At 46.2% G+C, this 26,983-nt stretch overlaps 2 protein-coding genes across 13 annotated transcripts in view; one reads left to right on the forward strand and one right to left on the reverse strand.

The window, feature by feature from the left end:
* On the forward strand, nucleotides 1-21,094 carry slkb (STE20-like kinase b). Of its 2 annotated transcripts, XM_042219637.1 has the most exons (19): nucleotides 1-342; nucleotides 447-955; nucleotides 2,394-2,558; nucleotides 6,613-6,661; nucleotides 6,919-7,068; nucleotides 8,553-8,625; nucleotides 8,737-8,931; nucleotides 9,220-9,301; nucleotides 10,037-10,168; nucleotides 10,591-11,340; nucleotides 11,419-11,549; nucleotides 11,691-11,814; nucleotides 12,864-13,043; nucleotides 15,853-15,982; nucleotides 16,788-16,912; nucleotides 17,835-18,026; nucleotides 18,106-18,231; nucleotides 18,311-18,424; nucleotides 19,211-21,094. In XM_042219637.1, the coding sequence occupies exons 2-19, from the start codon at nucleotides 806-808 to the stop codon at nucleotides 19,355-19,357; spliced, it is 3,015 nt and encodes a 1,004-aa protein (XP_042075571.1). In that variant the 5' UTR covers nucleotides 1-342; nucleotides 447-805; the 3' UTR covers nucleotides 19,358-21,094. The 2 variants fall into 2 exon arrangements, with proteins under 2 accessions (XP_042075571.1, XP_042075570.1); XM_042219636.1 differs by having other exon boundaries at nucleotides 1-955.
* LOC102308038 (collagen alpha-1(XVII) chain) overlaps nucleotides 20,687-26,983 on the reverse strand; it is a 22,183-nt gene continuing 15,886 nt past the window's right edge. For 10 of the 11 annotated variants that reach the window (XM_042219622.1, XM_042219627.1, XM_042219624.1 and 7 more), the window contains 16 exons: nucleotides 26,820-26,882; nucleotides 26,628-26,675; nucleotides 25,999-26,115; nucleotides 24,950-25,081; nucleotides 24,773-24,868; nucleotides 24,548-24,673; nucleotides 24,386-24,469; nucleotides 24,075-24,221; nucleotides 23,845-23,985; nucleotides 23,557-23,691; nucleotides 23,338-23,475; nucleotides 22,715-22,861; nucleotides 22,494-22,628; nucleotides 22,339-22,419; nucleotides 22,188-22,241; nucleotides 20,687-21,365 (listed from right to left, as the gene is read on the reverse strand). In XM_042219622.1, the coding sequence (XP_042075556.1) occupies nucleotides 21,316-21,365; nucleotides 22,188-22,241; nucleotides 22,339-22,419; nucleotides 22,494-22,628; nucleotides 22,715-22,861; nucleotides 23,338-23,475; nucleotides 23,557-23,691; nucleotides 23,845-23,985; nucleotides 24,075-24,221; nucleotides 24,386-24,469; nucleotides 24,548-24,673; nucleotides 24,773-24,868; nucleotides 24,950-25,081; nucleotides 25,999-26,115; nucleotides 26,628-26,675; nucleotides 26,820-26,882 (1,694 nt within the window). In that variant the 3' untranslated portion in view covers nucleotides 20,687-21,315. The remainder of the gene's footprint in view (nucleotides 21,366-22,187; nucleotides 22,242-22,338; nucleotides 22,420-22,493; nucleotides 22,629-22,714; nucleotides 22,862-23,337; nucleotides 23,476-23,556; nucleotides 23,692-23,844; nucleotides 23,986-24,074; nucleotides 24,222-24,385; nucleotides 24,470-24,547; nucleotides 24,674-24,772; nucleotides 24,869-24,949; nucleotides 25,082-25,998; nucleotides 26,116-26,627; nucleotides 26,676-26,819; nucleotides 26,883-26,983) is intronic. The other variant, XM_042219628.1, reaches the window with a different exon arrangement.

Here is a 26,983-nt window from a genome sequence, read left to right on the forward strand (position 1 = left end):
CCCGACTGTTCTGTTTATAGAAATGACAGAGACCGTTGAACGCAATAACAGCACAACGACTGAGTAAAGCTGGGTGTGTCGGCTGCTTTCCTGGTGGGAATGCAGCACGGGAACCGTTTAACCGTCAGCTGTGATCGGTCTCTGGGACAGACGGGGGCAGCAGGAGACCGGAATCCGCGCGCCAACCTTCAGGCACGAGGAGCTGGGAAAGAAAAGACCACCGGCACGCGCACTCGTGGACGCGCACCGACACTAAATCCGCTAGAATACTAAAGCCGTCCCACACTAGGGAAAGATGACTGTTTTTAACCGTTTTAGCGAATAATAATACACGGACCAACCGTACGTGTTTTTTATACCCTGAAGCAAACTAATGAATTACTCCGTGGAAAGCGACTCGGTCATTTTGAAGGACTCTTATCCCGTGTTTTTTTGTCTTTTGGCAGAAGAAAGAGCTCCGCAGGGCTGTCGGGCCAGTGGGTCGCCAGGAGTTGGAACAACGACGAGCCTCCAGTAACACTTTTATTACTTTACAGCAACAGAAAATATTTTTGGACGAATTTTAAATACTAGAAGACGTCTAAGTGATCCGTTGGTGTTTTCAGGCGTTAACAATGACCCGTGATGTGAGAAAGCGCGTTTCAGTGGACCGTCCAGAACAGTGTCAAAGGCTAAGCTAGGTCTGAGAAAAGCCTTCATAGTCGTTATAACTAATGACACACATGGTCAGCCAAGGACCGACGCTGAATCCATACTTCTGTTAAAGTTGAATTCATTCAGGAACTTTCCAGCAGAATAAACCACGATGTCGTTTTTTAATTTTCGTAAAATATTCAAATTGGGAGCGGAGAAGAAGAAGAAACAGTACGAGCACGTCCGCAGGGATGAAAACCCGGAGGAGATCTGGGAGATCATCGGTGAGCTGGGAGATGGAGCCTTTGGAAAAGTCTTCAAGGTAGGCATTTTGTGCTCCACCACCCATTCGTTGCTCTGTGCCACACGTCTCTTGCTCGGGTTTAATGATAGTGTTTCCTTTGGAGTGTCTCGTGTTTTTCCCACTCGCATGAACTCTTGGTTCTGGGGGCACCCTGCCAGCAGCAGGGCCACCTCAGTCATTTCCACCCCCTACACCTGCTCTGTAACAGCCAGAGATGGTGTCAGGTACAGTGCTGCTTTGATGCTCTTGTGCTGACAGGTTTCGGTTTGGATGTTTAGGTCCGTGGTTTGATTTGATCCTAGCTGGAGCCTCATTACCATGACAGACAGTAAATATTATCACACAGGAGTCCAACGCCAGGAAGTCTGCATGTTCTGTTTGCCCCCTTTGTTGCCGGATGCTATATTTGGAGACTTTTAAATAGTTGGATTTACCCAAGACTTCAGGCCAGTGTATCATACTTACGTTAAGCCTAATCTTCCTCCACATTCAGCCCCAGGGTTGCTAGTTTCCCACCATTTCACCCGCAAGCCTTTCATCACTTATTTTGTCCTCATCTATATATTTCTATATGCTGTTGTGATATTTTAACTGTAAATTTCCAAACTTCCTTTTACAGGAGTTTGCAGGGATAATGGAAATTTGACCATGTCAAGTAATTCACCACCTTTTTTCCATCAGTCTGTTCTCATATGTATTGCACATTTAATATTATACACCTTTAAAGGGTGTAAAGTCGCCACCCCTCCATAATCCAGGTTCTGTTGGAGGTCACCGTGTTCTCTAATACTGTAGGGTCCTGAGATATGACTAAAGCTGTGTCTTTTTTGATGGATTAAAGTCCTAAATGATCAGATTAGTTACATTTGTTTTCTGTTGAAAGACAAACCAAAGAACTGTTGCATGTTTGTGCTGCACTTCAGAGTCAAGCTGCAGGAGATCCACAAATAGTAAACTGCAGTTTTATGATTATACATCTGGGCTTTGGGCCATCGCGGTTATGCATCACATCACCAGGGCAGTACCCACACTCTGATTCATAGAGCGATACCAGTTCTCCATTCTGAAGAATGGATTAGTATTAGTATATTGTAGGGGGTGCATCAGTGTTTGGCACTCAGGTCACCAGGAAGTGGCTGAATCCCATATCGCAACAGCGACTTCATCGAGAGCTTCCTGTCTGCAGAGAAGCCAAAACAAACAGGAGAATTTTCCACTTTGGCGAGACGTGTCACATCTTCTGCTGACACTTTCAGACCTGCAGCACAGCCCAGTGTTTGTTTGTTGGTTGTTGAGCCATTGATCTCAGTTTGAGGTATTTCTCTGAGGTCTGGGGTCAACAGCACTTCAGATCTAATATAAACCACCTCTGACCTCCTGAGTCTTTAGGACAAGTGTCTAGAGGAGTGGAAAGTTACTTGTTCTCATAATTTCCAAAAATATTTTAATCTTACAGGCTCAGAACAAGCAGACGGGCGTCCTCGCTGCAGCCAAAGTTATTGACACAAAGACCGAGGAGGAGCTGGAGGACTACATGGTGGAGATTGACATCCTCGCCTCCTGCGACCACCAAAACATTGTCAAACTGCTCGATGCTTTCTATTACGAGAGCAAACTGTGGGTGAGTAGAAGGATGTGCTGTGTGATCACTGTGTGACTGCCTAATGAGGGGGATTATGGATCCAATACAAAGCTTGCAGAATCACAAATTAGAGACGGCTAGATGTCAGTGCAGCTTTCAGGACTTACACCCGTGTCTGCTGCGTGCTGTCGGTGCAAGGCTCTTCCAGTGTTCGCTGCTGTAGTTTTCTTATCAAAATGTGTGGCCAAAGTTCACACGAGCTGCCGAAACTAAGAGCCTAAAGTGCTGTTAATCATCATACTGGTTTATAATCCATCCGCTTATGATATGAGCTCATATTTAATGCCTTTGTTTTCTCCCCAGCTATTTATGTAACACAGATGAGTGTGTTCTGATGACATTTGTAATTCAAGTGAAAAAAACCCATTTAGGTATTTTCACATCATAGAAGCTGATTTATGCATCGCTGTAAACACTGATGAGCTTTTCAGACGTGCTGGCAGCACACGTGACTGTAGCCTGAGGACTGAGGCCATGTTCCTGGATAAATGTGCTGCTTGTGAGGGGGACTCATAGCTTTCAGTCACATGACTGATGCAGAGTACTGGAGGGGGAAAATGTGCATTAGTATGACACTGGGAATCATCTGATTATCAGAGCCGATATCGTCTCTAGTTGTTTTAAGATTTCCTACGTCATTGGTGACGGCTGGATTGATGCTCAAATCGTTACATTGAAGGAAGCCTAGACTCACTGTTGGCTATCTGAAGTGATTAAAGTCAGGCAAACGTTAAAAATCAGCTGTAGCTGATGGGTGTGCTTCTCTAACAGGTCTGCGTAGGTTCTCAGTCATCCAGGTCCTGGTAGTAAACTGGACTTCTTTACATTTCTTGAAAGAAGTCCTGTCGCTTTCTTTCCCAGCTTCTTAGACTCTCTGGCATTAATAAGGGAACAACGATGGCATTGGCTACAAAGATACACTAATGACAAATGAACAGCCAAGTTATCAGACAGCCTCAGACGAGCAGAGAACATTCAGGAAAAGGATGAAGAGAAACCCTCACTGCTAACTAAACTAGCATTCCAGTGGCTTTCAAATTGCAGAGCAAAGCAGGCGCACCACAAGTATAAACGCTGGAAGCTCTTACCTAGACTGCATCACAGGAACTGCACAAAGTCAGCACCGAAGTTTAAGTTCAGCTGTGTGTGTGCATGAGCGCAATAACCAATGCAAATTGGGTTACACTAAACAACGCTCTTTATTTATAGCACATAAGGCAACAACTTCACCAGAGCCACTGAAACACTGCAGCCTGCTGATGATGAACTCAGTCACTTGTCAGTTATTATGATTGTGTGTTTCCATTAACAGATGGTAGCTGTACTACAAGCACCTTTCCTCAGTATTGGTTCGGCCATGCTGCAGCTATTGTGGCTGCAGGCTCACCTCAGTCATTTGGGAGCTTTTTTCAAATCCAAATAAAATATTCAGACACGTCCCCTGAGCTGCTGGAGCTTATATAGCCATACTCTAACAAACGGAGTGGCTGCGTTCGATTGAAACACTGTGGTTGTTTTGAAAGTCGATGTTCCTGTGAGGATGTGATGTCACAGGAAAATTATGAATTCAAGGTTTTTTGCACAAATCAAACAGACGTATGGGAAAAGGTAGCCTGCCACTTGCACCAAGCCTGAAATGTATAAGTTCATACTGAAACAGCTCAAGCACGTCTGATTTAAATCAGGAAATGTGAGTCTGCACTAACATTTCAAAGGAAGATTGGGCCTTCATAAGCGCTCGCGCTCACCTGTACATGTGAGCGTTCTGCCCTTTTCTTCCTTTTGTCCTGTGAACAAGAAGTGCCGCCTGATGGAGGCTGATGTCTGTCAGGTGCTGAACAGGTGCCACATTCATGCACAGAGGAGGTGGAGATGAAAGGCTTCATCCCACATTAACCCAGGAGGAGCTGGCAGGTGACGTTCTTGATAACTGCCTCGTGAATCGATGCCACCTGCTGACCTTTGTTTGTCTTTCACTGCGCTGTCTAAACTGAACACTTCCGAGGCTCTGCTTTGATTTCTGTGCCGCTTCCCGGCCTTGAACTTGCAGGTGAGATCACATCCTTCCTCTCTGTGCCACATGAATGGATTAGAAAGTATGCGGGCGCGCAGTTCTCCATGCATTCATGTATGTGTCAAATAAACAAATAGGAGAGGAAGCCACAGCCCTGGCCCACGATTCCTCTCCGCGCCGCCGCGACTGTGAGGACCATTGTGTGATAGCGGAGCCACTAAAACAACAACACGCCTACAGAGAAACACGAGAACCGTGCGTGTGCGCGCACAAGACCGCTCTGATACTGGAGGCATTGTGTGTCCTGTGAGGGCTTTGTTTTGGGAAGTGGAGCAGTCTTGAAAAGCTCAGCTGTCTTGGAAGGCTGTTCAAACTTTACGTTACAACCCGTCTTTTTTCCCCCTTCCTCTGTACTTCCTGAAAGATTTTCCATTTTTAACCTCGAGCTGACCCTGTGTGAAAAGTTTGGGCCATAACCAACGGATCAACCACAAGTCGTTTCTCAATGGTTTCCAAAATTGCAGAAGTGCAGCTTTACTTCCTCTTCTGTGGGTGTGGCGTTCAGCCAAACGTTCCCCAAATCTCCGCAGGTGTGTGAGTGAACGTCACGCCACATGGCTGAGCTAAGCTCACAAAAGACCCTCCAGATGCTTTGTCTTACCTCCTGCACATCATCCTCATTGCTACCTGAGCCTCTGTGCCCAGAGATAATCCTGTTAGCAGAATAAGGTCTGGAACGATAGCGATTAAGCAGGCAAGGTAGCAGCTGTGTGAAGCCTTTCCACAATGTGGCCCCAACTGGGCCAATCCTCTTACATCAGCAGCCATACTCAAAGCTCCTAAATGCCTTTAAGAGCTCAGAGTGTTTCATTCATGCAGGAGGCAGCGTTCATTCTCACAGTGGTTTCATCAGGGTACATGATGATGAGGAGGAGGAGGAGCTCTGCTGAGTGTTTTTAATGTGTACAGTGGATGTTCCAGTAATATTTCTCTGAGCCAGCATCTGTTGGGCCATGAAGGTGTTCCTCAAAGTCATTTACAGTAAATGTAAAACTTTCAGTTTTATATGTAAGAATAAAATTGCTGTGACGTCTTCATATTTAAAAAAGAAGCCGCGTCCTGGGATTTAATAATGTTATAACTGTTAGTGTGCAATCCACCTTAACCAATAAACTATCTGAACATGAAAGTGAATCAGCGAGGACGCAGAAGGAAATCTCATCTTCATCCTGTGTGAAGCTCAGAGATGATTAAGTGTGACCACCGCCCCGTTTAACCCGGGAGAGCGGCGAGGGCGTGGAAGTCTGAACCAGAACCAGGCTGGACCTGTTTCAGCATGAAGTTGATCACACAGAGGTGATCGTTGCTTCTTCACTTCACTTCAAACTCCTCACAACGGAGGAGGAAACTGTGAGGAGTGTGACATAAAGCAGAAACGGAGACTCCTCTTGGGATTGTTCACCTTTTACTTTAGAGGTGAACATTCTCTGCTCACACTTTTTCAAGTTTCATTGCAGCTTATCGTTAGTTTGCGATTATCAATGTGTTCCATGCAAACTGCAGACACCTGCTGGTAACCAGTGCAGTCACAGGGAGGTTTTTAGTGTAGCAGCCTCTTTGCAACAGCCAGCAAACCTTCTCCAACCAGTCACAGTGTTCCCAGACAGGCTTCATTGCAGTGACCGAGGCCTTCACCCTGACTACAGGTCCACCTCAGCTTCACAGGTGAACGTAGCTGTGAGTTGTGGAAATCCAGTCAAACTAACTGCCCACCATACTTTTTGCTGGCCCTGGGCCATCGGCTCAATGTTTATTATGTGGATCCCTGATGAGAAGCTTCCAGAGCCTCACAGCAGATTTCAGAGGTGACCGGGTTCGACCGGAGCCCGCCGCCTCGTCAATGACCTGCACTCTGTTGGAGATGTTCTGCAGCACTGTCCTCGCTGCACATAATGGTACACCGTGTGCTTTACATAAACAAATGCATGTGTTCACACTTCTCTTTCCTCGTGTTGGCAGATACTCATCGAGTTCTGTGCAGGAGGGGCCGTGGATGCTGTTATGCTCGGTGAGTCAGCATTCCCACGTTGCACACGGGTTATAACATTAAAGAAAGCTGCTCTCATGGCAGCGCTAACCAGCTAAGGGAAAAGAGCCAGTTTTAAACTTGAGACATTTCTCAGCAGGCCACCCACATGTTACAGCGTTCTTCTCCAAGACACTAAATGCAGCTTTAGCCCTCATTACCACCTATGATTAGGTTGCATTAGTATGTGAGGAATTGTAAGTGTGCTTTCATGTGACCCCCTCACCCTTTCCCCGCAGAGCTGGAGAGACCCCTGACAGAGCCTCAGATCAGGGTGGTGTGTAGGCAGACTCTGCAGGCGCTCGTCTACCTCCACGAAAACAAAATCATCCACAGAGACCTGAAAGCCGGCAACATCCTCCTCACGCTGGACGGTGACGTCAAGCTGGGTAAGGGCCAAGTGACACCCAGCTGTTAACAACAACAGTCCAGGATCGAGACTCTGACTCAGAGTGGAGAGGGAGAAACCTAAGAAAAGAATTTGTGCTTGATTCTCATGAGAAATCATCAGTTCAGTCTGACATAGATGAACCAGCATGAAAACTGTTGTTTGTTATGGCATCATCTAGATTTTTCCTCTTTTTAATCTTTCTAATACAAGAATCTTGGATGATCACGTGACTTGTCTCATGACTCTGTGCAGCTTGTCCTGACAGTTTTTCCAGAAACACAAATATTCGCTAGAAATTTGACCTGATTTTTTTCTGCCGGTAACGACATGGTGACCTTGTGTCTCTGGAGGGAGGAGAGATGGTCGCAACTAAAGGGAGATTTGTTTTAAACTCCTTCGATCCTGCTGGTGCTTTGAGCTTCATTGCTAATGTGGTTTTATCTTTATGATTCAGAGAGAGGCACAGCTCCATCCAGATGTTTCGTTGAATATCTTCGGGCTTTTAGTATCTTCTTGTATTGTCGATGATGATGATGGAGGGAGTAATGATGTAGGTCGACTCCCACGTCAGGAAGGTGTATTTGGGCCGTTCCCATCAGCGTTACGCTGACATCAGTAATATGATCAATGCAATGACAGGCTGATGGTTACTCACCATGCTGTGGGAATATTCTCCAAACGCTTTGATTTGTTCTCATGCCGAGTCAGATTAACTTGTCAGGGACTGTTTTAAGCCTCATTGACTTCTCATTTTAACTGTCAGCTGTAGTTTGGCTGCACAGCAAAGGTCAGCTAGTAAACACCCAAACACACCACTCACAACACACCACATACACACTAACAGAAGAGTGTGTGCAAAAGTTGTTAGTCTGCGATAAAGACTGTGCCTGGTTCAGTTCTTTCACACTCCTGTCCAAGCGCAGACTCTTCAACATGTTATATAACAGTTTCACAGGTGTGTGTGTGTGTGTGTGTGTGTGTGTGTGTGTGTGCTTGCATACCTCTGTGTTTGTTTGTGTGTGTGTGTGTGTGTGTGTATATTCATATCTTTGTGGAGACCAAAAATTGGAAAGGCTTTGTAACAGCAGAGGCTGTTCGCTGGAGCTGCTCAGCGTCTGGGCCGACATCCTCAGCAGATGCAGCGCTGACGCTTACTTACACGGGGATGAGTCACTGGGGAAATGACACACAGCAAGCATTTTGTCCAGTGACATAACACACACAGAGGTGCCTGTGCATCTGCCTGCTGGGACGCAGATGAGCGTGACTCACTCATGATACAAAGAATGATGCCTTCATACACGTGTAGCTGCAGGATGAGGTTTTATGTCGTGTTCATGCCCAGAAATCTGTGATTGAACCTCTCAGGACCCGTTTTCCGTTTTGAACATTTGGCTTTTGAGGCTGCATTTGGAAAAGAAATGATGACAGTGACATTCCTCTGGCTAATTTCTGGTTTTGCTTGAATCACATGACTTCCAGCGGACTTCGGTGTGTCTGCCAAGAACACCAAAACACTCCAGAGAAGAGACTCTTTCATTGGAACGCCGTACTGGTGAGTCAAATGTAAAACAAAAAAGCTTTTGCTTATAAAAACTGAAACACACGCATCAGCGCTAAAAAGGGGGGAGGCTCAGATTTCTTTTCTTCTTGTGTCTAACTCCAGGATGGCTCCAGAGGTGGTGATGTGCGAGACATCCAAGGACCGTCCGTACGACTACAAGGCTGACATCTGGTCCCTCGGGGTCACCCTGATCGAGATGGCACAGGTTGAGCCGCCAAACCATGAGATGAACCCCATGAGAGTTCTGCTGAAAATAGCCAAGGCCGATCCTCCGACGCTGATGCAGCCGTCACGCTGGTAAAACACAACTTTGCTTCTTACTTCCTGCACATCTTTATTTATGTTGTTGGATTTTTTTTACTGCTACTACAAAACCATAACCATATTATTTCTTAAAGTACACACACACACACACACACACACACACCACACACACACACACACACACACACACACACACACACCACACACTTAAATAAATAAATTCACAACTGTAGAAACCCAAATTATTTTTGCGTCAGGCTGTAAATGTGAACTTCTGCTGTAAATCTGGAGTCTGCATCATTTTATGACTTCCACCTTTAGGTCTCCAGAATTTAGCGATTTCCTGAAGCGCTGCCTGGACAAGAACATCGACAACAGATGGAGTGCGATGCAGCTTCTGCAGGTACCTTTGTTTCAAACATCTCTCCAGCTAAACCCCTGAGCACTTGTTTTCTTTTCCTTAAGCCCCACACCTGGACACTAGCATGCTGCAGCCCTCCCCAACCCCTACCCACGGCCCACCTGCCGTTAGAGCGTAAGCTGGCCGGCATCTGTTTACCTGCTCGGCGTCGGACTGACTGTCCCAGCGAGGCTCATCCCCGTGTGCTTGAGCTGACGTCAGCAGAGCGGGCTTTTCTTTTTCCAAAGGGTTTAAGGTGCTCGGCCACGTCTGAGCCACTTACTCAGAGAGGACACGTCGGTACACACAGGCACACCGGAGCACGCCGAGGCTAACGGATTGTTCTGTGCGGACGAAGAGCTCAATGGGCTTAAAAATAGAAAATAGCGGTCTGCCGCCGATGAAGGTTTTGATATCAAAGAAGCTGCATATTCTCAGGCCGGCGATCGAATATGTGCAGCAGGTTTCTAAGCCGAAGAAGGTGAGCTGTAGCATTTCTCTCTGAACAGCGTGCTGATCTGTTCGTTGGTTTTTACGCTCGGACCGCAAGAAAGAAGAAGGGTGAAGAGTAAAAGCTGAAATGGTTATTTCAGGTTGTTTTGATGTACTGTGAAGAGTTTGCATCTCGGTCGACAGTTAAAATGGAGAGTTTACCACAACATGTTCCCCACACTGGGTGCTTCTTTTTTAAATAGTCTTCATTTCCTGTTGTGTTGTTTTTCTTTCTCTTACGAGCAGCATTCATTCGTGTCCAGTGTGGCGGACAGTAGGCCACTGAGGGAGCTGATCGCTGAGGCGAAGGCTGAGGTCACCGAGGAGATAGAAGAGCACAAAGAAGAAGAGGAGGAGGAAGAGACAGAGGCACGTCTGGTGAGTGGATATGGAACCTGTGCTGCAGTGCTGTGAATCTGTGTGTTTGTAGGTGTGACAAATACGTGAAGCTTAATGCCAGAAAAGAGCTTCCTGCTGTTTCATTTCTTAACTCACAGCTGCAACTGCAGCTTATTTCAGTTATAAACCAGTTATTGATCTGCAGCTTGCATGAAGTGCCTTACTTGGAAATGCATTTAAAGGATAAGAGGTGCATGCAAGTTCTAATGTCCTGCTGTTGCAGTGAAACACAGTGAGCATCCTTCTTTTTAGTGTTAGTCTGTCTGCACAATCACACCGACTGTGGAGGAGAATCTGCAACGTTGTCTAATGCAGCCAGGATTTTAGTTTATAAGGAGAACGGTCACAGTGAGTTCCAACACAGTCACTTGTCTCCATTTCCTCCTCCTCCTCTTCTTTAGGGTCATAAACGCGCTCCTTCTGATGTCAGCGTCGGCAGTTCTGAGGATGAGAAGATCCCCCTCTCTCCCTCCAGCTTGGAATCAGTCCCTGAGAAGGCGGAGCCAATTCTTCCTTTGCCCATACCTGCTGATCTCCCTGTGGCCAACCACGTGGTGAGCACCAGCTTCGTAGAGGAACCTGCTGCTCCTGCTCCTACTCCCGCTGCAGCAGAGCCTGCAGAGGAGGCATTAAACACTCCAGTTAAGGATGAAGAGGCAGAAAAGAAGCCGGTAGAGGAAGAAGTTCCAGAAGTTCCTCTGGCTGATATCACCCCACCAGAGTCTGAGCCGGAGACACCTGCTAAGGAACTACAGCAGCTGGAACTAGCTGTGGAGGATGAGAAGGAGGTGGACACAGCTGAGGATGAGGAGCGCTCACAGGTCACTGAGGCTTCTCAGGAGGAAAAGACGCCCATCACAGAGGAAGCAAACACTCCAGCAGAGAAGGAAGAGGAGGAGGAAGATCGGTACAAGCATCTAAAAGTGACTCTGACACTACCAGATCAAGATAACGCTGTCCTGAAGGAGGAGGATGGAGAGAAGCCCACAGAGAAGGATGAGAAGACGGTGCCAGACAGAGCGAAGGACAACAAAGAGAGAGATTCTGATTCTGGAAACAGCTCAGCTGCAGATAACAGCAGCGTAGACCTGAATCTGTCCATCTCAAGCTTCCTGTCCAAAGCAAAAGAGGCTGGATCTGTTTCCATACAGGTAACGCACACAGTCCACACACTCGCAAAGACAAAATGTCACAGAGGCATCTAAAAACTCGCCTCTGGGGTCTTTCAGGACACCAAGCGGCAGAAGAAGACGCTGAAGAAGACTCGCAAATTCATTGTGGATGGAGTGGAAGTTAGCGTCACGACATCAAAGATCATCACAGACAATGACACCAAGAACGAGGAGATGAGATTCCTCAGGTAGTCCCTGCTTTTGCATAAACGGCAGGCGCCACTTCAATGCAAATATTATGAAAATGAGTCATACAGGCAGCTTAGAGCACAACCCGACTGTGTCACGCTAAAAAATGACACGTGATTAACATCCTCCCTCCTCCTCAGGCGACAGGAGCTGAGGGAGCTGCGTCTCCTGCAGAAGGAGGAGCAGAGGGCCCAGCAGCAGCTCAGCAACAAGCTGCAGCAGCAGAAGGAGCAGATCTACCGACGCTTCGAGCAGGAGACCACGGTCAGTCTCTCGTAGGCCGATTGTTATTAACCTCTGTCTCTCTTCCACAGCATGTCTTTATCCCGTCTTCCTTCTCTCACCCCAACCAATCACAGCAGATGGCCCCGCCCCTCCCTGAGCCTGGCTCTGCTGGAGGTTTCTTCCTGTTAAAAGGGAGTTTTTCCTTCCCACTGTCGCCAAAGTGCTGCTCATAGGGGGTCATATGATTGTTGGGTTTCTCTGCATGTATTATTGTAGGGTCGACCTTACAGTATAAAGCACTTTGAGGCGACTGTTGCGATTTGGTGCTGTAGAAATAAAATAACTGAATCTAATTTGCATTTAAATGTGATATAACTATAAGACAAGCCGTTAAAGTTTAGGTCTCATCTGACCAAGCACGCTGATGAGTTCTCCATAAAGAGGAAGGTTTCCTGCATCAGTGTTTCAGAAACTGTCTTTACTGTTTGAACGCTCACATTTTACAGCCTCACACCTGCAGTCGTGCTTGGACGTCGGTTTGCCTGATAACCTGCACACGCTCGCTTTATGAGCCGAACAGCTCAGTGATGATTAATGTTTTAAGGTCCAGAGTTTTGAATGAAAAGGTGAAATATGTGGTGTGTGAGCAGGACCGATACTCCTCACGCTCTGCAGAGGAATCTGGATCTTTTTGCAGAGCTCTCCTTGCATCTCATCACCGTTTCTCCTGTATGTTTAAAATCCAGCTCATTGTGTGGTGAAGTCAAATTTAGCTTTTTTTATAGTCAGCATAGAAAATATTCAAATGAGTGACGATTTGTCGCACACTATTGGCCTGTGTTAGACCTGTGTTCCTCTGTGAAGGCCACCCGGCCTGTTTATGGGGCAATAACACAGAACCTGCAAAGCTTGTTTCCCTTCCTGTGAAGGTGCTGCAGGAAAAGCTCAGTTCACTGCTGGAAGTGTTGCACCTGATAGTCTTTTGTTTTTTTTATCTGATGCAGATACTATTGCAGGTTTAGTAAGTAATATAAACGCTCACGTTTGGATTCTCCATCTGAGATGTCTGGTTCCCGTCTGTCCTCCAGAGTAAGAAGCGACAGTACGACCAGGAGGTGGAGAACCTGGAGCGGCAGCAGAAGCAGACGATTGAGAGGCTGGAGCAGGAGCACACCAGCCGGCTCAGAGACGAGGCCAAACGCATCAAAGGCGAGCAGGAGAAGGAACTCGCCAAGTACCAGAACGTGCTGAAGAACCGCAAGAAAGAGGTTAGACGCGTCTGCGTGCCTCCCACCTCCACACGTAGCCCTCAGAAGGACGGGATAGCTTTCTATTTATAGTAGCTTGTTTTGACATTTGCAACCCACCCCATCCCCCACCCGCACACACACCCACTTCTCTGATCTGTCTTATAACAGCTTGCGTAACCTGTGTTTATCTTGGTGAGGGTTAACTCGGTCTACGCTGCCACCTCTCATTTACTTTCTCATCGAGTCCTAAACTACCCGCAGCTTTTTCTCATTTTATTTCCATGTGCTCCTCGCAGCTGGAGTTTCTCCAAAGCGTTGTGAAACACCTTAAAGACGATATTATCCAACCCCGTCTGTGGAGTTTGAAATCTTAAAAGCTGTTTTGAACTTGAACTTGTTCTTCAAAGTAAAAAAAAGTAACAGGAAGTTGATATCTGACTTTCGTCTTTGAAAACCTGAGCCTGCTGTACCTGACACGGGTTCAGAGTGCTGCGATCCACAGGGAGCGGCTCACGGTGTGATTCAGTCCTTTCAGATGTCCTCGTGTACGTTGTGCAGGATGTGAACATTGCTCTGTGTCACTGACGCCTCCTCAGATCGTTTCTGGACTTTCATCTTATAATATTTAACTAAAACTCGAATTTATAACAAGTATCTTTGCCTGATTTGCTTTTCCAAACAGTTTCAGTCCTGTATTTAAAGAACGTTTTAAATCTTCCAAAATGACTCCAATCATCTGAACGTGACTCAAAGTCCAAAGTTCAGCTGCGGCTGGACTGGACTTTAGTCTGTGCTAACGCTTCCATCACAGGACGGTGCACCAAGTCACGTACTGCAGACAACATACAGAACTGATGTCATGCAAGGCGCTGGCCATGTTTTTAGCTAACCTGAGCGTAACAGGCGTGCAGTCACTTGATGATTAGTGATAAGTAACACAGTAATAATGTGTTAAAAATTGTAATTCAGTTAAAAATGAACCAGGAGGCACCAGCATGGTGGAAAGTAGGGCTGGGTGTCGTCACTGATTTCTAGAATCGATTCAATTTGAATCTGGGAAATTTTGCCTCACACAGTCAGAAATATTATAATTCAGATCATGCATCAGTACATTTCCATATTTTTATATTTATAAAAAGAAAACTGACACTTGTGAAACTTTGTCAAAGGTGTGAGCATCACAGCAGAGGCCTTTGTGTCAAAGCAGCTGAGGATGAAACACAGAAAACATGAAGGAGATTTTCCTGGTCTGGGATTTCTACAAATATTCTGCAGTCGATCAGAAACGAAAGAAAACCATGAATCAACACATGAACATGACCTGATGCTGCTGAAGTGAAGCAGAGCAAAGTTACAGACGTTTGATTAGAGACACAGTGTTTTGCAATTTTGGATAATTTTAAAAAGGAAAAGGAAAAAACGTCGGCCGACAGCCTGTAAACAGGTAGACTTGTGCGTAACAAGCAAGCGAATAATGCAGAAAACAGATTTTTAGACGGGAAACTGTTGTTGAAGTACGAGAGAGAGAGAGAGCTGTGCATGAGTGCGATTTTTATCATGGTGGAACTAAAAACCTGCAGCTCAGCGCAAAAAGGGCGTGAACACAAAGCTCGACCCGCCGAAACATCAGAATCAGCAAGCTGTCGGCTTTCAGCCCCGACCGTGTCCGTGCCGTCGGGTGAGAAAGTCTAAGCTAGAATCGATTTAAAACCCACCCTAGTGGAAAGGTCCCGTTTAGTGACTCCAGTTAGCAAAGCAGACAATCGTCAGCACCAGCCAGACGTGGCAGCTCTGTGTCTTTCAGAGCAGGACGACGAAGAGCTACTCGAAGTTGTGTAACAGCAGAGAAACCAACTCTAACTGGAAACACGAAAAACTAGACTTCAGGGAAAAAACAGCTGGAACCGATTATGTGATGTGCATGTAAAAGTATCATACACAGGAAACGGCGCTAACAAGCCCTTCTTTCATCTCGATCAGAATTAAAACTTCACATAATTATTTTTAGTTTGCTCGCTCTAAATGAATAAAACAAACTGAAACAAACACATGAAATAAAATCACTCTGGTGTCATTGCTCAAAATGAAATGCAGTCCACTGTATGGATAAAGACATAAATATGTCTGCTCTGTTTTCTTTAAGAGCAGCTCATTTTCAAACGTTAGGCGCGTTGTGTGTCACCGTGCTGGAGTCAAAGATCATCTCCTCTCTGTTCACCGGGCCAAGTAGGTCAGATTAATGTGACCGGCAGGTGAAATGTCCTCTAAGGACAGCTGCAAGTGTCTGGTTCATCGGTTCAAACCACACTTAGCCTGTGACAGAGACACACGTGCGGTGTATTTATATCCTTGTGGGGACATCTCATTGACATAATGCTTTCCCTGGCCGCTGACCCCTAACCATTAAAAATGAATGCCTGCCCGACCCCTGACCCTACACCTAACCATAACCTCATTGTAACCCTGACACTAAAAGGCCTTCAAACCTGTGAGGCTCGAGGGCTGTTTGTCCCCACAAGTATAGAACTACCAATTTTTGGTCCCAATGAAGATGTTAATACCCGTCCACGCACGCACGCACGCACGCACGCACGCACGCACGCACACACACACACACACACACACACACACACAACACACACACACACACAACGACACACACACACACACACAGAGACACACACACGGAAGACTTTGACCTTTAACCCGAGCCATCAAAAGACCTCTCATGTGTGAATGTGAAGTTCCCTATTTAAGTCGTCCAGGGCGTTTGGATGATGATCACATGCTCTGTGATTTGCTGACATTTCTAATCTGGCTCATCCAGGAACAGGAGTTTCTGCAGAAGCAGCAGCAGGACCTGGACAGCGCCCTGAAGAAGATCATCCAGCAGCACAAACACGAGCTCGCCACCATCGAGAGAGACTGCCTCAACCACAAGCAGCAGCTGCTCCGAGGTAAACGTTCGGAGACAGATCACCATCTAAGGATGGACTTTAAAAACAGTTTTAGTCGTTTCCAACGCGGTCTGCTTGTCTGAGTCATGTGCACAGTGTTAAATCCGTCCCACCCGCAACAAATACTTCCTGTTTTATGATGATAAGCACAACTAAACGTAGTACTTAAACTTAACTAAGCCGATTACGTCTGGGTTTGAGTTCCCAGATGCTTTGGATTTCTGTGATAACGGCAGAAATCACTCGTATGGCTGAGCCTTGAAGGTCTCACTGCGACCATAAGCTGCCCCCCCCCAACAGTGTTTTTCTAGTTTTTATGACTGTTTATAAAATAAACCCGACTCAAGAAAGATGAATGTCAGTATTATATAACAAAGAGCATTCCTCCCCTGAGATGGTTCCTGCTGTGCCGACACTGTAAACCGCACTCAGACTGATGTTAGCAGCTGTTTTCACCTCAGAACATAAAAACTGAGGTTTCTGACCGTCACCCCTTCCAGTCGGAGCGAGGTGGACGGCTGCCCGTTGGCACAGACTGGGACTTAATCCCATGATTAATATTCCAGGAGCGGCATAAATAACACTTCTCAGAAATGCAGGTCACGGGAGGCTGCAGCTGTGCTTCAGGAGCTCAGGACGAGCTCCGGCTGGCAGCAGAGGTCAAATGTGAACCGTCATTAGTAAAGTTAACGCTGAGGTCTGGAGCCTTTTTCTCTAAGAAGGACAGATCTGGAGCTGCTTATGTAGTGAACGCTTCCTCTGTGCACTGCTTCAGCTTTGTCTTTTGATCTGTGTCTGCGTACAGCACGGGAGGCCGCCATGTGGGAGCTGGAAGAGCGCCATCTGCAGGAGAAACACCAGCTGCTCAAACAGCAGCTCAAAGACCAGTACTTCATGCAGAGGCATCAGCTGCTGAAGAGACACGAGAAGGTACGGCGTGGATGCTGCTGCTGGTTCAGTTTGTTAGGTGACCTCAGACGTGCACGGAGAAACATCGTCCACCTTAAAAGGACGAAAATCTGTCAGGTTCTCCTGATTGAGTCACTTTTTAGTTCTTTGATGTTTTTTCATTTAGGTCGAGAAGCTAAAGTGTTTGACTCGAGCTTTGTGTAAGAAAAACTGATGATTTAACACCGTTATTAGGAAAAAGGAATAAAGGAGGACAGATGCTTCCAGGACCCTCGTGCTAACCACTGTGCCACTGTAACCACAGCCGGTCCTTCAGCTTGTTCTCGAACCCCGAGACTTTTACTTCTACTTCAGATCCCGTTGATTCTCTTTTAGTCGGCAGGAGCTGCATCTAAGGTCAAGGTCCAATTTGTTTATATAGCACATTTCAAACAGCTGATGCTGCACAAAGTGCTTAACAATATGAAAATGGCATTAAAGTGTGAGGCTCTATCACCACGAGATTTGAGAGTAGTCTGTGGGATGGACAGATGGATGAAGAGCGAGTCAGTTTAACACTGCGCTCCCTTAGAGACTAAATGTCCAGCTTCTGAAATTCTGCTGAAGGCCACAACAAAACTTCACAGACACTGAGTGGCTCTTCCCACTAAATCCAGTGATTTCTAAACTCTGGCCTTTTGAACACATCAAATCCTCTGAACATCCTGTTCAGCTCTGTTAGAAGCTGAGTCGCTGGAGTGAGTGTGGGATTGTTCTTGAGCCAACTGCTGACGTCCTGCTGAACCCGTCGTGACTTTATCCAGCCTTCTCTTTGTGCTTCCTGTCAAACTTTTCCAGCCAACTTTACTGAAAGATGCACAAAACTCTGTCGTCTTTCTTGTTGCTACGTTTGATTCTATCTGAATGAAAACCCTCATGAATGTGTTTCACGTCGACCGTACAGGAGATGGAGCAGATGCAGCGCTACAACCAGCGTCTGATCGAGGAGATGAAGAACAAGCAGACGCAGGAGAAAGCCCGACTGCCCAAGATCCAGCGCAGCGAAGCCAAAACCCGCATGGCCATGTTCAAGAAGAGCCTCCGCATCACCGGAGCCATCATCAGCCCCGAGCAGGAGAGGGAGAAGGTCAAACAGGTGAGCCGCCGCCTTCAGCTCGGAGAGTGAAACGTTCCCTCAAAGAATTCCAGCCTTTAGTCAATAATCGCGTCTCCAGTTCGCAGCTCAGGAAGAGAAGAGGCAGAAGAACGAGCGGCTGCACCAACAGCAGAAGCACGAAAACCAGATGAGAGACCTGCAGCTCCAGTGTGACGCCAACATCCGCGAGCTGCAGCAGCTGCAGGTCGGCTCCGGTAACCACGCCAAAGTCCCGTTTGACAAAAGACTGCAGTAAAATAACGTAACTCTGTTTTGTGCTTCAGAACGAGAAGTGCCACCTGCTGATCGAACACGAGACCCAGAAGCTGAAGGAGCTGGACGAGGAGCACAGCCTGGAGCTGAAGGAGTGGAGGGAGAAACTGCGACCCAGGAAGAAGGTAACAAAACTAAACTGAAACAAAAGGTTTTCTGGTGAACCGTTTGAACCTTCTGGGGTGGCGACATCACGGGCGATACGAGGAAAATCTAATATCGCAGTATTTTATTTGGCTATATCCTGATACATGATATATATCGCGATATGTCTTGAGCCCCAGTGCGTAAAAGGGCCCAGCTGCAGTTTAACCCTCCGTCCCACAATAACGTGGATTCAGACGTACTGAGACGTTTCTCTGGCTGATAGCTGCTGCAGCTGGTTTCACAGCTGGTTTCTTTGGTGCGACGTTCACGTGCTGAGTTTAAAACACTCTTCATGTTGCAGTGCATGACTTTTCAGCCTCTGGAATAAATACTTGGCTCTGCTGCCTTTTGTGGCAACAGTTTTACGGCATGCTTTTCAAATGATTGCATTTTGTTCGACATCTGAAATCCAAACGACTCCCAATGTCGCCATGTTTGTCCCTGTGTGGAAGGATAAACACTGGGTAGAGCATTTTCCAGTTGGGAGAAACAAAACTCAGTGAATTCTGTGCAGACAGCTTAATGTTTGCATGGCAACCTATTCTCAATATTTACAATGACGTCATTTTAACCATCGTTCGTGGAAAAACTCGCGATACATCGATTCGATATATCGCCCGGCCCTACACGTAACGTCTAACAATGTGTTTAGGATTTAAAGGTGTGGACTGTGCGTCGTATCACCTCAGTCAGGTGACCCCACAGTTTACCTGAGGCTCATTACACGAAGAAAACTGAAGCATTTCCATGTGTGTGCTCTGCAGGCGCTGGAGGAGGAGTTCGCCAGGAAGCTGCAGGAACAGGAAGTGTTCTTCAAGATGAGCGGCGAGTCGGAGTGCCTTAATCCCTCCACCCAGACCCGCATCTCCAAGTTCTATCCGATCCCCAGCGTCCAGTCCACCGGCTTCTAGAGGACAGCGACGTCTGCACACACGGACAAACGAACGGACGCACCGACGGAGACGGTGAAGACGGAGCCGTGCTGCCTTTGACCTTTGACCTCTGACAGACTTTTCCTCTGTTTTCTATCAGGATCCATTTGAAGGAGAGTTCGTGTGAAGTGCTCAGTCCAACCTTCCTGAAGTATTTTTCTAAACAGTGCAGTGCCTGCAGAGTGTCTGCATTTAAATTCAATTAGCTCCCAATTTTATTTGCTGCTCGACGTTTTTCCCATTTAGATTTTTGCACAAAGGAAATGATGAAAACTAGTTTCACCACTAAATCTGAATAAATAAGATCAGTAAGCATCACTTTTAAGTGATGATGAAGGAGAATGTATTGCAGGTAAAAGAGGAGCCTCCTGTCGAAGGGCTGATGACGTTTGATGAACTCGTACATATCTGTGTGCTAGAACCTTAGCTCGTGATCTGATGCATGACTTTAATGCAGCGTTTAGGAACTTTTACTGCAGGTTTTTCTTCAGAATGCCTTCAGTCTTGAGCTCAAGACTATTAGTTGTTTAGGAACAAACCCTGTGAGGAGGGTGGAGACTGTTAGGAAGTCACTGTGGTGACAGGTGGAAAGCATTTACCCGTCAGCCGGGTCATTTTCCTCGTTGTTGTCTGTAGGAATGATATTCAGGGATAAAGAAGGAATACAAGCTGCAGTTTTTAAGACAAATAACCGGACGATGATGTGACAGGGCGATCTGATTTTAGGGTTAGAGCGAGCTTCCCTTCAGAGTCATCTCCTCGTGTTGCTCTGGATTATTTCTGCTCGTTTTAAAACGTTGATGGAAACCCCGTTTCCCCACAAACACTTCTGCTTCACACAGATTTGACTTTCACGTTCTCGCCTGTTTCTCAAATTATTTTCTTCCACATTCAGCGTTCGTCTCTCCTCCGCTATTGATTTATTGAAGGATGCTTTCACAGAGCTCACCACCTGTCGTCCTCGGCAGGTTTGTTGATGGAGGCGCTTCACACCGGCACAGTGATACAAAGTGACTTCCACTGCTGTAGAAAATAGTCCCGAGGTGCACGAGGAGATGATCTTAACTGAGAGATCGGTCAAACCAAGTCACATGACTCCATCACACCTCATATTTGCCTCGTCTGTATTTTTGCTGCCACACGCAGCTCAGCAGGTTCGGACTGTAACACTGTTTTAGCGACTAGCCTTAATGCTACAGACGTGGAGACCCTGCATACCTGTTGCGACTGCCTTTGAAGGAATTCTGAAGCTTATTAACAGTTATTGAGGAGGTGGGACGGCTCTTTATTAAAAAATGCACAACATGAGCTTTTTGCAGTTTTTTTATTATTATTATTATTAAATCTGATGTAATGTTATAAAAAAATTGGACCTGACTGGTTTAGGCCATCTCCTCCTCTGATTGGTTCATTTGATCATCTCATCTTCTTTGATTGGCTGTTATTAGTTAGCCAAAGGTGTTTCATATCATATGTACAAAAAAACTAAACTCGGTGAAGGAGTGCTGTGCACCTTTTACAAAACGGCCTCAGCAGTTATTTATGTACGAAAGCTGATCGTCCACCACAAACAGTTACAAACTTCTGGTTCTTAACTTCTGAATGTTGATTATAAAACAAACAAAAAAACATCACATTTTATAACATGTATAGTTTTTAGAAGGCCTGTAGTGCTGATTTTCATTTTCATGTAAATAAACGTTTCTCTCTAACGTTGTGCTGTTTCGTTCTTTATATGCATCCCAAGACTTGAACCACAAACTCCAAAAAAACATAAAATACTTGGTCTGATGAGTAAAAGATGAAATGGTAACGTCACCACTGACCACCGTCACAGATGACATGAGTCAATACGACGTCCCTGATTTCATGCGTTTCATGTTCAAAACACATTTACAGTTAAAACACCAGCGAAACTACTTTCAGCAGCTCAGGCGTCAAACACCAGCATTCCTCTTCCTCCTTTTACTCGTCACTGCGAATTCTCCTGAAACAGCAGAAAACCTTCAGTTACGTTTTTTTACTGTAAAGTCACTGAAAGAAAATCGTTCCCACAAAAACATTTCAGTCAAAATTCTGCGTTTTTCACAGACTGTGGAAAGAAAAACAGTTCTGGGTCTGAAAAAGGAATTGGTGTAGAGGTTTAGACATTGCTTGTCTAGCAAAAGGTCGCTGGCGTTATTCCAGCAGGAGACACAAATGCCTTCGAGGTTGAGTCAGGAAAGTCTGCTGACTCAAACATGAAGCGTGTTGAGCCTGCATTCTCTCAAACGACCAGCAGGGGCCGACTCGTCCAGCTGCAAACAATCAGCCTCCAGAGAAGAAAAGTTCAGCTACCACTGAAATGCCAAATAAGCAGCATTAAAAAGCATGTTTGTGGCTTTTTGTTATGTTAGAGTACCAACCAGTGGCTGATGAAGGCTATGCTGAACATTTACACACAGCTTACTGCTGCAGAAGCAAAGGTTCGCAGTAACGACTGCATTCAGTGAACATTGTTACCAGTTTGACAGTTTGTTACCCCGAGGGCGTGTCGAGTCCCGCCCTTTCTCAGACTCCTCCCTCACTGACAGCCGTCAGCTCGAGGCTTCATATCAGGGCTTTACTGCATTACCATGCTGCCTACGTCCTGTTTGCTCACTTTGATGAGCTGTTTAGTTGAGTTTAAGAGAAGTGAGCACTTTGCCAGTTTTGGTGAAGTAGCTACAGAAATGTCAACAACATCAGAAGAGTCTGGATGGATGAACGGCACAACAGGCCAGAGGAAAACCTTTAACTGTTCTTTTAAACTCCCACGAGCAACACTGACCTCTGTCCCCTTTTGGGCCTCTGTAAACGTCATGTCCAGGAAGGCCTCGCTCACCTGTGTCCACACACAAAAAACACATCTTAAGATTATAAACCGATGCGTTGAATGTTCTGACACTACCAATGAAGTCCACGATTTCCTTTTACTGCACCTCTCTCTCCTTTCAGTCCTGGAAATCCCCTCTCCCCCTTCTGGCCTGGTCTCCCAGGTGGCCCCACGATGGCTCCATGAGCTGTGGAGAACACACTCGGTGGTTAAAACACATCCACATTCTGCTGTACCATGCTGCTGCTATATGTCCTTTACTTTTTATATATTCCACTAAATCAGAAACGTTGGTGTCAGAACCAAACAGTCTGCTGTATCCTGGTGGACCCGGAGGTCCCGGTGGCCCCGGGGGTCCCTGGATGACACGTTCAGTATCACGGAGGAGACCACGAGCTGCAAACAGACCGAGAAGAAGAGAAGTGTTAACCAGCAGTCCTTTCAGATGTGCTTTACTTTGGCCCGATAGGACAGTCACTCACATTTGATGTATTCCACCAGATCTGTGGCGTTTCCATGGGAATGAAGCCAGTGGCTGTATCCTGGATGACCTGGGGGTCCTGGGGGCCCTGGAGGGCCTTGAAAGACATGTCTGTACTCCCTCATAATGTCCCGCACTACACCATGAGCTGCAGATCAAAGGAAACAGGGTGATACAAATGTCACGATTAAAGAGTGTTTAACATTGTTTATTTAAAAAAACGTCCAGCAGGGGGCAGCACCTCTGGATACAAAACAAAGCCTCACACATTAAACTAGCATCTTATAGCTTCAACACAAGAGTCCACAAATCCGCCAGTAGTATCACAGTGGACACACCATTGTTTATGGGCTGTCTGTATCTCCCGAGGTAGAGCAGCTCATCTACCAATCAAGTTGGTGGTTTGATCCCAGTCTGCATGCCAAATATCCGTGGGAATGATATTAACCCCATGTTGCTCTCTGATGCATCCATTAGAGTGTGAATGTTAGATATAAGTGTTGTATTAAGTACTTTGAGTGATCAGAGTAGAAAAAAAGTATATAAGAACATTTACCATTTTATATACATAACCGTGCACTTCAGCGTCAGTTATAAAGGAAACCAAAGGTCAGGTTGACTTACATTTTAAGTATTCCACCACATCCATGACATTTTGTTGGGAACTAACCAATCGGGCCTCTCCAGGCATTCCTGGAGGTCCTGGAGGTCCTTGAACCACGCGCTCAGAGTGGCTCATGGCATCATGGAGCAGACCGTGGGCTGCATGATTTAAGAAAATGTGTTTAAACAGATTCAGTCTGAAGTCAATCATATTTTTTATAAAGCGTGGCGGCCACCTACATTTGATGTAATCAGTTACTTTGAGAGCCATACTGGAGTAGTCGTCAGGCAAACCTGGCTCTCCCTTGTGTCCTGGGGGTCCGGGAGGACCTGGTGGACCAGGAACTCCAAACATGGCGGCACTCGCATCATCACCTGGAGGAAAACACAGCAGTCTAAGTTCATTAAACTGTAGCCTCTTCTCTACCCACGATTCTCTGTAACAGCTGTCACCATCTATTCCCCACAAAGACGTAGAACCAAAGAATATCTGGATTCTAAACGGGCGAAGCATTGCTTTAAACTCACTCTTGGTATATTCTTGTAGTTCAGCTTTGAGTGCGTCTCTGTTGAGATGGTCAGCAAAAGTAACCAACCCACTGATAGGTCCAGGGGGTCCCTCAGGTCCAGGGGGTCCAGGTGGGCCTGGAGGACCTTTGAAAGCAACATCTGTAGGAGGGCAGTGGAGAAGAAGACCAACAGTGAGACGCAGTTTCTCTCTTTGAGAAGGTGGAGTGAAAGATTTCTGTCAAACTCACTTTGCAGGTAGTCACGAATGTCTGAGCTGATGTATTTAAAAAATCCAGGTGGTCCAGGTGGACCTTCCGGGCCAGGTGGACCTTGTGAGCCAGGGATACCCGGGGGACCAGGAGGCCCCTGAGGGCCAACTAAAGTTTGATACCCATCTAGTTGGATAATATATTTATTGGATTAATAATGGTACTAAATCACGGTGAACTTGAGGTATCTTAAAGTCGACCCACTCAGCTGGGTTCTGGCTGTGGGTCAACATTGTTTCACCCAGACCAAACCATCTGGTCTAACTGCAGAGATTTGTGATGCTTCTTACCTGGTAAAAAGTTTCCAGGAAAACCAGGAGCTCCAGGTGGTCCGGGAGGTCCAGGAGGTCCAGGGACAGCAAGCGCCTCCCTCTCTGCAGAGAGACCAGGATTATAGTCAGACACAAAAGAGGACCTTTTAGGTAGGTCGCCTGTAAGACTGTCACACCTACCAGACATCAAACTCAGGACCCGTTCAGCCACCTCCTGTGTGTTAAAGCTGTAGCTGCCATAGCCTGGAGCTCCTGGAGGTCCCTGTGGACCCGGAGGACCAGCAATGTATCGCCTCACGTCCTCTCCTGGAAACAAATGATAGGATTCATCACTTTTGGATTCTCATGAAACAATTTTGTATTTCTTTCATTGTAGCAGATGTTGCCTGTGTAGCAGAGACTTACTCTGTAAGAGGCTGATCATGTCACTGAGAGAGACGGCGCCAGGTGGACCCGGAGGACCAGGAGGGCCTGGGGTCCCGTCATAACCTCTGCCTGAACCTGAAACAGCAACAGTTACGGACCTTCACTCACACGTCTTGTGTACCATCCTGTGGAGCATTATCATGTGATTGACCATACTGTGGATGTAGGCCATGACTCTGCTGGCGACATCATCAACCAGCCCGTCCACTGCATGTCCAGGTGTGCCTGGTGCCCCCGGAGGCCCAGGAGGCCCAGGAGGTCCAACGAGGTACTCTCTGATGCCACCACCTGATGTCAAAGCACATTTATTCAACATTTTTATCCATGTGTAGATACCAAGTTGAAATACCAGGTTCAAACATAGTTGCAAGCAGCGACAAAGTAGAATGAAAGCTACAAGCAGCCATGCAGTTCAGCAGGGCGCCATGTCCAAAGCGAGGCTGAAAGCACCTTTTGCTTTTCGCAGCACCTCCCAGTGTTCAGGTGATGCTCATGAGGGGGCGACAAGTCCAAGATCGTGGATTGGAAAATATTTAAACTCAAGGAATAACAAAGTGGACACATGACAACTGACAGCTGATAGTACAACTTTTCATATCTTGGTCTTTAAAGAATTATTTTTTAATTATTGCTGCATCCTTTTTAGTTGCACGATGTTTTGTGCCATCTTAAAATGTGATTCAAGTATATGTACCCAATTGGAATTTGACAAATACTTCCAATTCTCCCAACTTCGTGGCTGATTTATGTTAGCTGTGATGGATGAGGACATTAAAAAATGAAAAATCTAAACCCTAACATCTGCGAGGCTTGGCCTGAAGATCATCTATCCCAGTTTTATCCCAACTGTGACCTTTGAATTTTTCTTTAATCCCGAATTTCATTTCATTAGATGCTTTAAAATCAACATGATCCAAGGATTCCAAGTTTCGTCATTTTGTTTAAAGCAGACCAAAATTACATGCATAAACACAAGTCCAATTCTAGCCCATAGGTGGCGCTGGAGTGCTTGAGGCGCAGATGTGAAGCTTGGTGGAAAAAACACACACAAAAAAACAAAATCAGGCACTTTTTGCCAAATTTGTTAATGTTTTAGTGTCTGCCATGGACTCCAGGGGGAGCTTCAAAGAAGAAGAATTTGATGGAGATGTATAAGAAAAGGGAGAAGCAGCGTGCCTGCGCAGCTTTGCCAGTGCACAGCTTACTCTTAAGGAATTCTGCAATGCACGGGGTCAAACCAAGTGATCCCGATCCAGGACAATCTCTTCCAGGTGGACCGGGCGGTCCAGGTAGGCCTGGGGGACAAGGATTGAGCAAGCTACCTGGTGCGATAACACGAATTCCCAGAATGTCATTTACATGCAGACAATAAGCTCAAATATCAGTTTAAAAATATTTGCTAATGACAAGAACATCTACATCTTCAAACGCTGGCTGAGCAGTGACACCGACTTCTACACAGCCACAAGTTGTATAGTGTGCTGAACACTTTACAACCACAGGAGTCGCCCCCTGTTGGTTGTTCAAAGGAAAGCATGTTTGAAACAGTTTAAGTAACATTTCTAATAATGTAACACTGTCAAACTCACACTGGGAAGGCTTTAAAGAAAGAAAAAGGATCAAACTAGATACAGAGCAACTAATGCCCGAGGGTTCAGAAAATTTGGGTTTGGTGCGCTAGCAGCAGCTAATCAGGCAGAGACGAATAGGCTGTAAATGAAGGCTTTCCTTTAATTATTCTACACCACCCTGGGACAAATTACTTCCAATAATGTAAAACTGTGAGACTTTGAAGATACATCACAGATATAGCATATGTGAGGGATGACTTTACCTGCGGAGACTCCTGGAATTCCTGGAGGTCCTGGATCTCCCGTATCACCTGTGAAAGGAAACATAAATCAAATTGAAGTAAATTAGAGCCTTTTCTGAGTTGGAAGCACACGGACAGAAAGAAGAACCAATGTGCAAACATAAAAAGATAATGTCGGAAAGCTCAATAAGCTCAGAAATGATTTGAATTTACCTTTAGGTCCCGGTGGCCCGTCTGGACCTGGTGGGCCTTGAGTTCCAGGCTGACCTGGGAAACCTGCAATGAAAACCATTCATATCCCATCATAGCTCGACTGTTTGTTACTGACCCCAGAAATACCTCAGGGGCACCTGAACACATTGAGACAGTAAAAGGTT

The sequence above is a fragment of the Haplochromis burtoni genome, unplaced genomic scaffold, assembly GCF_018398535.1.
Source record: "Haplochromis burtoni strain Fernald_Lab_line unplaced genomic scaffold, NCSU_Asbu1 Contig_35, whole genome shotgun sequence".
NCBI lineage: Eukaryota > Metazoa > Chordata > Actinopteri > Cichliformes > Cichlidae > Haplochromis > Haplochromis burtoni.